At 38.0% G+C, this 13771-nt stretch overlaps 1 protein-coding gene across 6 annotated transcripts in view; it reads left to right on the top strand.

The window, feature by feature from the left end:
- Positions 1–13771, top strand: part of PATJ (PATJ crumbs cell polarity complex component) — a 366180-nt gene that overhangs the window by 11217 nt on the left and 341192 nt on the right. For all 6 annotated transcript variants that reach the window (XM_045999612.1, XM_045999585.1, XM_045999595.1 and 3 more), the window contains exons 2-7: positions 1969–2025; positions 2127–2293; positions 3043–3237; positions 4546–4685; positions 10524–10713; positions 13445–13573. In XM_045999612.1, coding sequence (XP_045855568.1) covers positions 2004–2025; positions 2127–2293; positions 3043–3237; positions 4546–4685; positions 10524–10713; positions 13445–13573 — 843 coding nt within the window. In that variant the 5' untranslated portion in view covers positions 1969–2003. The remainder of the gene's footprint in view (positions 1–1968; positions 2026–2126; positions 2294–3042; positions 3238–4545; positions 4686–10523; positions 10714–13444; positions 13574–13771) is intronic.

Here is a 13771-nt window from a genome sequence, read left to right as displayed (position 1 = left end):
CTGACATTTAAAAATGAGGGGCTATTATCTATCAAAAACCTTTAGGGTGTTTGCAAGGGGTTCTGGTTATCAAGCTGGGAATCGTTCCCTGAAGGAGGGAGCCACAGGCTTACTGTTAACTGATTCCCTCCCCTTCTCATTTCAGTGGATTCAGGCCTACTTTATTAGAATGCCTGATTGCTTTTGCCAGATTAATTTTTCCTGGAGTTTTGTTTATAACACTGAGGTAAATATTAAATATCCTTGTACAATACATCTGTGTGCCCTTTTACAAGTATTTCTTCTAGGGAGACCCTCAGAAGTTACTCTTCTGGGTAAAAGAGAATACAAATTTAATGTATCGATAGCTATTGCTAAAGTTGCTCTCCTAAAAGATTGTGCAAATTTATATTCCCACTTGTTTTTTCATGACCTCTAGAATACATGCTATTATTAATTTTAAAAAATTGCCAATCTGAGAGTAAAAAATTGCATCTCCTAGTTTTAGCTTGCATTCTTTCTTTTAGAGAGGTTGATCTATTAATGACCACAGAGAGAGCTGCTCTTGTCAATCCTCTTGGACCTTAGGCTACTATAGAAAAGTATAGTGCCATTGTAACGGTCTTTTGTTACTGTTACCTGTCAATGGGTAGTTGTAAAGATTGCAAAGTTGAGACGCTGAGCTCATCAGTAGCGGTTCTGTCTATTCAGCAGTTCAGTGAACATTTGGATGGAATACGTGGACCTTTTATCAATGCAGATGGCATCCCTTACTGGGTTTTAATACCCTTTCCTACTTAGTGACCTTGAACTAGAAGATGAAGACCTCATTCAGCAACTCTATGCAGAGTTGATGTAAGAATTTTCACTGTATAGTACTCCTGTTTCTTTGATGGTTCACTACAACCTGGTGTACCATTAGTATAAATGACCACTGTGAAAGTGCCGGTTTGGTCCTCGCAGAGGGTTTGCTGGAATTTTGAATTGTGATCGCATTACATTTTAGGTTAGTTTGAACAAATCACTGGAATTAAAAATACAGATAATGCCAATATGTTGGGTGATTACCTTTTGGAGACTCAGATGACTAGTAGGAATCTGGGACTGTCTGTGCTGGCTAGGGTTTTTTCCCCCTTAATCTCTCTAAAATCTTCTTCACCTCTTAATGTAGATGTTCTTTTCCAGTCTAGGATCCTTTTTTTTTTTTTTTTTTTTTTTTTACAAAATCAACTTTAAGTATAATTTGTAATTTGTGTACAAAAATTACTGATTTAAAATATGTAAGTTAATGAATTTGGACAAATGTATACATCTTTATAAACAGAAAGTACCCCATTCAAAACTTAGAACATTTCCATCACCCCAAAAAACTCCTTCAAATCCTTTCCTAGTCAGCTCCTTTCTACCCTGCCCAGGTAAACTAATCTATAACTATAGATTGAACTTCATGTGGATGGAATCATACAGTCTGTAACCTTTTTTTATTTGGTTTCTTTCCCTTAATGTAGTATTTTTGAGATCGATCTGTGTTGTGTATATTTGTAGTTTTTCGCTTTCATTCCCAAGAATTCTGTTTACATTCTATAAATAAAAATGCTACCAATATTCATGTATAGGTCTTTTGTGAGTTTGTATTTTCACTTTTCTTCATAAGGATTTAGGAGTGGAAGTGCTGAGTCACACAGTAAGTGTATTTTTAACTCTGTAAGAAACTATCAGACAACTTTTCAAAGCGCACGTGCCATTTTGCATTTCTACTAGTGGTGTTGAGAGTTCCAGTTGCTTCATGTTTTCGTCAACACTCAGCAGATTGTATGTTTATCTTTCTAGTTTGAGGCAAACTAGTGGGTTACTCTAGTTTTAATTTGAATTTGAGTGAAGCCTTTTGTTGAAGTATGTTCTTGAGATTTTCTATAATGTTTTTACAGAACTATAGATGAGTATACACTAATGGAAAATCATCTTTTGTGTTTTAAAATTTTTCTTCAGGTTTCTTTAAAAGGGATTGAAGACAATCGTTCAAAATGCCTGAAAATCCCGCTCCAGGTATACTAGATATGTACTTCTATCAGTAAATTTATTACTGATTTAGAAATGGAAGGTACAATGGGATTAACTTGTGCTCTGATTATCCTTCTTCAAACAAGATAAACTGCAGGTCCTACAAGTTCTTGATCGCCTAAAAATGAAACTGCAGGAGAAGGGAGACACATCACAAAATGAGAAGCTCTCTCTGTTTTATGAGACACTACAGAGCCCTCTCTTCAATCAGATACTCACACTTCAGCAGTCCATCAGGCAACTGAAAGGGCAAGTAAGTTACTCATCAGGGTTTTACATGTTGGTATATTAAACCAGCAAAGAAACATGGAAGGAGACAGAGACGGAGAAACTCTCTAAGTGCATTTAATTCAGCAAGAAGACTGTGCTGGGACTTGTGAACTGTAGGTAGCACTGGTGTGGATAGTTTAGGAATGTTTATGGGGGTTTCCTGGCTGGCCCACTCTGTAGAGCATGTGACTATTTATGTTAGGGTCTTGAGTTCAAGCTCCACGTTGGGCATAAAGCCTACTTAAAATGTTTATGATAAATGTTGTGTTTGGTTTTGGAATATAAGCTGTACTTATTTAAATAGGCGGTGCTCAATCCCAGAACCCTGGGATCATGACCTGAGCCGAAGGCAGACACTTAACACTGAGCCACCCAGGCACCCCAAGATTTATTTATTTTAGAGAGAGAGAACACATTAGCTGGGAGAGGTCAGAGGGAGAAGGAGAGGAGAGGGAGAGAGTCTCAAGCATACTCTGTGATCTTACAACTCTGAGATCTTGACCTTAGCCAAAACCAAAAGTCAGACACTCCATGGACTGAGCCCCTAAATGAAATGATTTGTAGCCTAACAAACACACAGATTCACATATCTGTGTCTTATTTTTCTCATGTCTAAATATTTAATTTGCAAATTATACATGTAATGGATAAAACAGAATATTTAATAAGTAGAAATAATTTATTTTCTATAGGTTTCTGCTAATGATTCTCTTTTGTTTTTCTCTTCAACAGCTCAGCCACATACCCTCAGATTGTTCAGCCAACTTTGATTTTTCTAGGAAAGGTTTATTAGTGTTTACAGATGGTGCCATTCCTAATGGGAATGCCCAAAGACCCTCTAATAACTTGACTGTCTCTGGGTTATTTCCTTGGACTCCGAAGTTGGCAAATGAAGACTTTAACTCAGTCATTCAGCAGATGGCGCAGGTAAAGTTATATCTTGTCATGGGACTATTTAGCTATATTTCTCCTGTTATAAGTTAAAAAAGAAAACAATACTCCTTCTTTAAAAAGAATACTCTCTTTTTGCCTTAAAATTTGCTACTCTGTGTGGTTTGCTCACATTTTAATTTTGTTAGGAGAGATTGATACTATTTCTAATCTGTGTATTAGAAATTTATTGGCTTAAAATTACTCAAGGAAAATATGTGTATGTGGTAAGGAGTTTTTAGATAATTACTCCAAGTAATTATCCAAATATCTGGACTTGAAAAGAAAGATTATGGTTTTGATCACAGGAAAATTGATGTCTACAAGAAGTGATAGAATTGCCTTTGAAACTTTTTAATTTTTTATCAAAACAGAATTAATGGGAGTTAGAGTTAATATGACTTGGGAAATCTCAGGAAGCATTTGAGAGAGTAATCCAGTTTTATCCCTAATACCTATTAAAAATTAAATAGACAGTTGAATTTTTGGATGTGTTAGTTTTGTGTTTATTCAACTCATCTTCTAATAGGTGTCTTTAAAAAAATGAAAGTTGAGTTTTAAGATCAAAAAGAATCTGTTTAAGGTATAATATTTAAATAATATATACTAATTCCTTTTTTGACTTTGTAAGTCTATCCTCTTAATTTGACTAATAATTATTTTTATGTGATGCTTTTGTTATGTGATTATATTTATGAAGTTCTCGTGTCATAAATGCAGTTATTTTAAGCAATCAAATATTTGTTCATTACACATACAGCCCATTTGAATGGGGGCCTTTCCGTAATCTTTTGAATTAATGTAATAAAATGGAATATTAATTCATCACAATAAAATGAAAAACAGGAACCTAACAAATGCAGCTGGTTCTAACTTAGGCTGAACACTAGCATATTTTTGATATCTATTTTGTTTTCTTCATTTAAAAATGTTTTTTGCATGAGGAGAATTTAGGAAAATGCAGTGTAAAAAGTAATTTAGAACTTACTTTGGAAAAAGTTGTTTTTCTCAGGAGTTTTCACCCAGTTTGGACTTCATCTCATAATGTGAATGAAGTGTGAAAATTCCTCTCTGATTCCCTGAGGTTGCAGAACACTGCACCTCTTACGTCCTACTGAAAATAATCAAGTGAGAGGATTTCCAGAAATAATTTATTGCTGAAATGCTAAGTTTTTTTGGATAGAGATGACTTAGGAGAAGCTGTTTTTTGTGTTGCTCACAAAAATAGCAATTTCGGTTCTTTGGAAAGGGTACGGTTGGGTAGATATGCTTCATTGACTTTTTTTTTTAATCCCCCTTCTTTAGGGCCGGCAAATTGAATATATCGATATAGAACGGCCTTCATCCGGAGGCCTTGGATTCAGTGTGGTGGCCTTGAGAAGTCACAGTCTGGGACAAGTTGATATCTTTGTGAAGGAAGTACAGCCGGGGAGTGTAGTAGACAGGTGAGGGGGATGTTTCCTTTTGCATTTTGCTAATCTTTTCTTTGACAGTTCTGAAAACACTATTCTGAAGAGGTAAGAAACTAGTAATAAAAGCAGTTAACTGTAGCAGCTAACATGTTCCCTTTCCACATGCATTTGTCAGGCCTTGAGCAGATATTCCCACATGTACTTGTGGTGGCCATCTAGCTAGTAGTGCCATTACCCTGTTCCGAATGTGAGAAGGCTGAGTTCAGAGAGGTCCAGTGCTTTTCCTGTAGTCACAGAGCTACTGATGCTGGAACTGTGAGCCATGATATGATTCCAGGACAGTCTGACGGCCAAGCTAGTGTGCTTTCTGTTCTGCCATACTCTCCCACAGTTGAATGTGGTATTTTGGCTACATCTGATCAGTAAAATGGAAATACTGAAATTCACATTCTGCATACTGTGTGGTTTATTAAACTTAAAATTATAACAGCTATTTTGGTGCTCATATCACACTGTTCATTATTTCTCTTGTCAGCTAAAAGCTTCCTCAAGTCTGTGTGATTCCCCCCTATTGCACTGAGCCATTGTTTTTGCATTTTAAGGGGTATGTTCAAGCCTTATATTCTTTATTTGATTTCAGGTCTTTTGTTTATTACTCATTTAACAGGCACACTTCATTACGTGGCTGCTGCCTATTAAAATAATAGCAACGGTAGTGGTTCTTAAAAAAAAAAACAAAAACCTCTCAGCTCATAATAGATATTTGAATTCATATTCTCCATTCATGGGGTATCAGTTCTAGGCTCTGCACCTGAAAATTCAGAAATAATGGATTTCCGTGACTTTTGCAACTTTTATTCTGACATTTTATGCAGCATTTCTTCAAGTATGTTCTGAGGAATCTTAACAGTGGTCAGATGTATTTATGAAATTCTGTTCCTGGAGATTGGGTATACATAGTTAGGATAACCATATGGTTTATTGACCATGGTTGGGAGGGTTTTGGGACTGAGGGGGGATTCTTTTAATGACCCTGAGATAGCAGGTATAGAGTAGGGCTATTCTGGTAAACCTAGACAACCTAGGTGAGCCCAGACTTAGGGTCACTTTCCTTTAGTTTACTTGAGGCTATTCTGTCTCTTGACAAAAAGCCTATTTAACTTCTATTGGCCCAATTTTCCTTTCTATTTTTTTTAACTTAAAAATTATTACTGGTATAGTTCACATACCATAAATGACAGCATTTTAAAGTGTACAATTCAGTAGTTTTTAGTGTATCTTCAATGTTGTGCAACCTTTTTGTCGTCAGTCCTTATGTCTGAGGTATTCTGTACTAAGTCTGTAGTTACAGATTGAGGTGAGCATTTTCAAAAAGAGAAGTTTGATATGTTAGTGTGTAAAGAGCCTTGGCCAAGGCTAAGCAGTCAGGTGGCTTCCCAAAGACAGCAGTGCTTAGAGGGAAACTTGAGTTTCAGACAATGGAGTCTGCAAAGAGCAGAAGGTGTCAGGAATAAAGAGACTGTCTTAAGCAGTAGTCTTTTTTTTTTTTTTTTTTTTTTAATTTTTTTTTAAAGATTTTATTTATTTGACAGAGGTCACAAGTAGGCAGAGAGGCAGGCAGAGAGAGAGGAGGAAGCAGGCTCCGCGCGGAGCAGAGAGCCCGATGCGGGGCTCGATCCCAGGACCCTGAGATCATGACCCGAGCCGAAGGCAGCGGCTTAATCCACTGAGCCACCCAGGCGCCCCTAAGCAGTAGTCTTGTGGGGAGAAGGAACACAGCTCCTATTCTTGGAGTGAGGCTGATACTTACCTGCTGTGGGAACTTAGTGCTAGAGAGTAAGAGAAAGAACTGGAAACAGGTGGGTTCGGTCATACTTGACCTTCTAGATCATGTTAAATGGTTTTCATGATCAGTTCTTCTTTTCTCCTGAGGACTTCCCACATAGAACTGTGTTGTTTTAGGAGCTCACCTAAGACCCGTTGGCTCTCAGAGTAATAGAATCCATTATTTTTGAAAGTTGCAATAGAGAGACAAGAAGTTATCTCCCCTTAAATGAAAAATAGGAATTCAAAAAAAAATATGAATTCAATATATATAAATAGCACGTGGGAGTTAAATTATAAATAATAGTAGCAGTAAAACTAATTCTGTTCAACTTAAGAATGCATCAAAATCGTATTTTGCAGGAGATTTCTCTTCTCTACAATTTGTTTATCTGGGGTTGAGGTTTTATTCCCTGAGCAGATACTAACTGGAAGGAAATGCAGTGTCCTGGTAGTCTATTGGGTAAGGGGGGAGGGTAGATTAAAATAGATTGATTTTCAGAAAATAGAAGATTTGAACATGAGTAAATTAAGAACTTACACAAAATGAGTTACATCAGGGTTGAAAAGAGTCAAGAACATCTCATTCATTTGGGATTAATTAAGAAGTTTTCCTTAATGAACAAGCTGTGAATAGGAATTTAGGTAAAGAAATCAGAGAAAGAAGGACATTGGAGGTGGAAAAAGGAAGTAATTTCTAGTATTGTCCATAGTGGTTACATTTAAAAAGAAATGTAGGACTCAGGAGAGGTTCACAAACAACATTCTCAATTTACAAAATATATACCTCAAATTTATAAAAGTAATACATACATATAATAGAAAATTACAAAATATAGAAATATAATAAGTGAACTCTAGGACTTTGACTACCCTAAGATAACTAGGAAATACTTTAGAATGTTTTCTTTTTATAAAAACAAGGTCATGGAGCATATACAATTTTCTATCCTTAGCTCAACATAATAAATCTTTCCTAATATTAAAGAAAGGATATATAGGGAGAGAGAAAATCCCAAACAGGCTTCATGCCCAATGTGGGCCTCAGTCCTACGACCCTGAGATCATGATTTGAGCTGAAATCAAGTGTCAGACACTCAACTGACTGAGCCACCAGGTACCCCAGGATGTATAAGCAACATTTCTATTTTTATTTCAAGATCTTATTTATTTGTCAGAGAGTGAACGTGTGCATGTGCGCATGAGTAGGGGGAGGGGAGGGAGAAACAGGCTCCTAGCTCATGTGGGGCTCCATCCCAGGACCCTGGGATCATGACCTGAGTGGAAAGCAGATGCTTAACCAACTGAGATACCCAGGCGTCCCTAAGCAGCATTTTTAATGGTACCTGATTTATTAGGAGAGACACCCACGATTTTGACATTAAAAAATAGTTATTTTCACATCTAACTTGCTAGTTTCAAAAGAGAATCTAAAACACGAGTGTCTATCCTCAGAAAACTTACAAGTTAGTAGGACTTAACTAGCTCTGTCGACAGCATATTTAGTATGAATGAATATTCAGTGAGTGGTAAATGAGTGAGTCAGATCCCAGTGATAATGAGGTAAGGGATGGGGAGGGTGGGAGAGAGATTGACACTCAGCTGGATCACAGCAGGTAGATTGATTTGGCTGAACAGAATCAAAGGGCGTCAGAGATGGAGGAAACAGTCTACACAAGAGAGGGAAATGCCAGACATGTTTGAGTGGGAAAAAGTAGATCAGAATAGTTGGAAAAAGGGTTTATGTGGGGAGGAAGCCCAGTTGGAAGGAGTACTTGGGGACCACATGCATAGGCCTTTGAATACCAACCAAGTTTATCCTGTGTCCTTGAGTCAGAAGTTACCAAATTCTGGGGGCACCTGACTGGCTCAGTCGGTAGAGCATGCAACTCTTGATCTGGGGCCTGTAAGTTTGAGCTCCGTGTTGGGTGTAGATTACTTAGTAAATTTTACTTTGTAAATATTAAAGATTTTTTATTTATTTGACAGACAGAAATCACAAGTAGGCAGAGAGGCAGGCAGAGAGAGGGAGGGAGGCAGGCTCCCTGCCCAGCAGAGTGCCCGATGCGGGGCTCGATTCCAGGACCCTGGGATCATGACCTGAGCCAAAGGCAGAGGCTTTAAGCCACTGAGCCACCCAGGTGCCCCTACTTAGTAAATTTTAAAGTAAAGTCTTTAAAAATAATTTTAAAAAGTTGCTGGGGCACCTGGGTGGCTCAGTCAGTTAAGCATCAGCCTCTTGATTTTGGCTCAAGTCAGGATCTCAGGGTCATGGGGTTGGGCCTTGGGTCAGCCTCCGTGCTCAGCAGGGAATCTGCCAGAGATCTCCCTCTCCCTCTGTCTTTCCCTCAGTTCTCACTCTGTCTCTAAAATAAATAAATCTTAAAAAAAAAAAAGTTACCAAATTCTGATCTATAATGAAGTTTTGCTGAATCTGTTGTGACCTAAGAAAGATAAGGGTAATATAATGGAGTTTTCATGATTCCAAATTTATGAATTAGATTAATGAATTAGATAAACCCCTTCTCAGGGGGATTTTGTATTTTGAAGGTTAATAATGTTCATTTATGAAACTATGATGACAAGAATTTGTTCTCTTTCCTTTGGCTCTTTCCTTATTGGCCAGGAATCATAGATAATCATTATACATATTCAAGTTGGGTGATACCAGCATAAAGAGAACCTAGCAAAATAAACCTTGAGAAATTTTGAAAGTTCAGTTTTAGGATAAAAAATTAGATAAGGATCTGCCTTAGATGGAGATAATGAAGTCAAATACATAAACCAGAGTAAATCCTAAAGTGAAAGAGTATGGTTCAGAGTCCACTGACTAAGATGCTACACTTGTCCAGGCTTTAATTTCTTGCCTGTAAAATATAAGTGCTTTTTAAAAAAGATTTTACTTGAGAGAGAGAGAGAGAGGGAAAGTGTGTAGGCAGGAGCAGGGGGAGAGGCAAGCAGACTTCATGCTGAGTGCGGAGCCCGACACAGGGCTTAACATGCTGGGCCCCATCTCAGAACCCTGAGACCATGACCTGAGCTGAAATCGAGTTGGATGCTTAACTGACTAATCCTGCCAGGTTCCCTTGTAACTAAGTAAGAGATGGTTGTGAGGATTAAATGAGATAATGCCTGTAAAGCATCTAGCACAGTTTGTGGCTCCTAACAAGTGCTCAGTAAATAGTAACTGTAATAGTGGGGTTTTTTCCTTAAGGTTTTACTAATTTCTTTTAAAACAGTTATTATTGGGGAACCTGGGTAGCTCAGTTGGTTAAGCGACTACCTTCAGCTCAGCTCATGATTCTGGAGTCCCGGGATTGAGTCCCGCATCGGCCTCCCAGCTCCATGGGGAGTCTGCTTCTCCCTCTGACTTTCTCCCATCTCATGCTCTCTCTCTCTCTTTCAAATAAATAAATAAAATCTGGAAAAAAAAAACCCAGTTATTATTATTATTATTTTTTACTTTGGTTAGCAGTTGGGCAGTTGGGGACTGGGTCAGAGAGAAAGGCTTAAATACAGATTTAGAAGTAACATCTGTTGATTTTCAAGGAGAGTTTGGCCTGACAGTTGAGAGATGTCAGAGAAGCAAAGGCTGATGGAGACAGGATGACTCTGCTGGAGAGACGGTTATCAGTGAATTGAGGATACAGTTGCCTGGGTGTGGTGTGACCTGAAGTCAGGTTGGAAGGGGTTTAGAAGTATAGGGTTTATGCAGTAATGGGGGCAGTGTTCTTATTTGCAAAACCTTAGCTATGGGGCCCCATACATTGCTTTTGGTTATTTTTGTAGCCAAATGGTTTTGTGTGTATGTATACACACGCACGGGCATGTGTGCATGCACACGTTTACGGGTGCACTACTTAATCAGTTAATTAGCTAATAAGTGCTTTGATGAGAAGCATTCTGAAGAGCTCTGTTATGTAATTATTTGAATAACTGTCTTAAGCGAAGTAGTGCCATAAGAAATAAACGGCTTCACTTGAATAATAGATTTTTGTTAAAGATGCTATTATATCATTTATAACAGAATTTTCTTATTCTATCAAGGGATCAAAGATTAAGGGAAAATGACCAGATATTGGCTATTAATGACACACCACTGGATCAGAACATTTCCCATCAGCAAGCGATTGCGTTATTACAACAAACCACTGGATCTCTGCGTCTGGTTGTGGCCAGGGAACTGGCCCACACAAAAACCTCTGCCAGCCTGACTGATCCCACGCTGCCTGAAACAGTGAGTTGCAAATTTGGAAAAATAACTTAATTTTGGATTAATGCTACTGATCTTAAGAAGTGTAAAGACATTTAGAAGGTGTTATTTTACTTGTCATACTTTAGGAAAGATGATCACATCTCTATATACAGCATTAGCATAATAAACAAGATATTTCACAGAAGATTCTGTTTTGCTTTTTCAGTGTCCTGTGGTTCTCCTTATTTAAGGTTATTATTTAGTGTAGAAGGTGAATTGTCATATTATGCATAACTTATTTGGTGATGGAAAGAGTCTTGTGTTCCGTGGAGATGTAGGCAGTTCCTTAATTAAGCTGAGAGTTTTCATTAGAGATTTACTGTTGAGTATCTTCAGTAAGATTTAGTTATTTTATTTATTTCAAAAACATTATTTTTGTAAGTGATACTGGGTGTTTATGACTAGGTTGTTGACACTGTAAAATTATAGAAGTTTTCCTTTTCATATAAACATGTATACTGAGCAATTTAAAAGAATAAAAGCACATGTCTCTTTTGGGAATCTTTCAACTTGGTTTATAACATTTTACAGATTTTGGCCTCTATCTTCAGAATGCAAGCTAATAAATCTTATTTTCTTATAACACTAAGTGCTGGCTGATTAATTTTCATTCATTGGGATGAAAGAAACAATAGACCGTCCGGGTATAGTACAAGGTCACAACACAAATTAACGTATAGACATTTTCCCTGTTGTAATCAGTGATATTTATACAGCACAATTTACATAATAAATACAATGAACAAAGTGGGAAAGTGCTTTGCATAGTGGTTGAGAACAGGGGCTCTGGAGCCAGGCTAAGGTGGGGTCAAGTCGAGTTCTTCCACTTCCTAGCTGTGTCCTATCAGGAAGTTTCCTTGATTCCTCCGCTCCTCAGTTTCTTTTGCTTTTCCTTGAAACTAATAACTGCATCCATGGTTTAATATGCGGATTAAATGAGAATGCACGTGAAGAGCTAAGCACAGTGCCCAGTGCAGAATATACACTCTATGAATATTAGCTGCGATCATTAATTCAGGCATATTTTAGCAAATCTTGTTACTTCCCAGATACTAGGTATTGTTTCAGACCTGGATTTATTACATATCCTGATATCCCTGGTTATTTTAACCTTGCAACTTAGTATAATATTTTAACCTTCCAACTCAGTATAATAGTAAAACTGGTAAATATACCCTATTGAGCTTGAGATGGAGAATTATGTTCTGTGGCTAGGTTATGTGAATTTAATGTACATTTCTTTTCTTTCTTTCTTTTTTTTTTTTTTTAAAGATTTATTTATTTTGGAGAGAGAGCAGGTGGGGAGGAGGGTTAGAGGGAGAGAGAGAGAATCTTAAGCAGAGTCCCTGCTGGGCATGGAGCCAGAAGCTTGATCTCACCGTCCTGAGATTATGACCTGAGCTGAAATCTAGAGTTGGATGCTTAACCACCTGAGCCACCCAGGCACCCCTAATGCACATTCCTAATGGAAGCCTACTAGTTAGAGGGAAAAGGCTTAACGTCTCTCAGTCTGATTCATGTAGTCCTGTTGCTCATGTCTTCAGTGGGGCCTGCCTTTCCTCTCCCACATAACAGCCTGCTTAATTAGTCTCTTTACCTCATGTCCTCAGCATTTCATCCTTCATATTGCTGCCAGATTAATCTTCCTAAACCACTGCCTTGTTCCTGTCCTTCCTTCCTTCCTTTTTTTTTTCTTAAAGATTTTATTTGTCAGAGAGAGCATGAGCACAAGCAGGGGGAGTGGCAGGCAAAGGGAGAAGCAGACTCTCTGCTGAGCAGAGATCCCAATGAGATCCCTATGAGGGGCTCGATCCCAGGACCCTGAGATCATGACCCGAGCCAAAGGCAGAGGCTCAACCCACTGAGCCACCCAGGCGCCCCCATCCCTCCTTTTTAAAACCTTCAGTTATTCCTTTGCTTGTCCAGTTAAGTAAATCCAATCTTTTTTTTTTTTAATTTTTTATTTACAGAGACAGCAAGAGGGAACACAAGCTGGGGGAGTGGGGGAGGGAGAAGCAGGCTTCCCACTGAGCAGGGAACACTACATGGGGCTTGATCCCAGGATCCTGGGACCATGTCCCAAACCTAAGGTAGACACCCAATGACTGAGCCACCCAGGTGCCCCTAAATCCAATCTTTTGACCATGTCTTGACCCATTCTGTTATTTGGTCCCGCTTTGCTCTTACATTTCCCTTTTGCTTGGATATGTGTTTTTATGTTTTTCTCCCTGTAGTGCAGTTAACACGTGTCTTTTTCCTCAAAGCTTTCCATAACTCTTTGTTGGATTTGACTTCTTATCTCTACTCTTCCCCCTCCCCCATCCTTTATAATATTTTGAGATTCTCTTTCAATTCAGGTAAACACATACTTACTTCTTCCTCCTGTGTTCTGGGCATTGTGCTAGATATTAGGTACAGACTGGAGAATGAGGCAGCAAGTCTCTATCCTCTTTGAGCTATACGTCTTAAGATTCAGGATTCTTGTCTCATTTTAATTATTTGTGTTTTAGATTTTCTACTGGGTTATATGATTCTCAAGGGCCGGGGCCATCTAATCATCTTTATATATCTCCTAGCCTCTAGAAAGTTGCCCTGATTACTTGTAGGCATGTTCAATTTGTGGTATATCTTTTATTTTAGTAATTACTGTATTGGAAAGCTAAGTATCTGTTTTACTAACATGTTGGCTTTTTTATTTGCCATTGATTTGTAGGTTCATTGGGGGCATATTGAAGATGTTGAGCTCATTAATGATGGCTCTGGATTAGGTTTTGGAATAGTTGGAGGAAAATCAAGTGGTGTGGTTGTAAGGACGATCGTTCCTGGAGGATTAGCAGATCGAGTAAGTTGACTTGTTTGTTCTCATTTTGGTGTCATACAGTTTAAATTGTGTGGGTTGAAATGTAATTTCCATAACTTGAGTTATTAGGATATAGGATTCCATAACTAGAATTTATGTGTTGCTAAAAAAATTTTTTATTCCCACGAATGTTAACATATACTCACTTGGCTTTATTAGAAACATTTCCTAAGTCAACTT

Source organism: Meles meles, chromosome 1, assembly GCF_922984935.1.
Source record: "Meles meles chromosome 1, mMelMel3.1 paternal haplotype, whole genome shotgun sequence".
In the NCBI taxonomy this organism is placed as follows: Eukaryota; Metazoa; Chordata; class Mammalia; order Carnivora; family Mustelidae; genus Meles; species Meles meles.
This window is presented reverse-complemented; position numbering and strand designations above follow the sequence as displayed.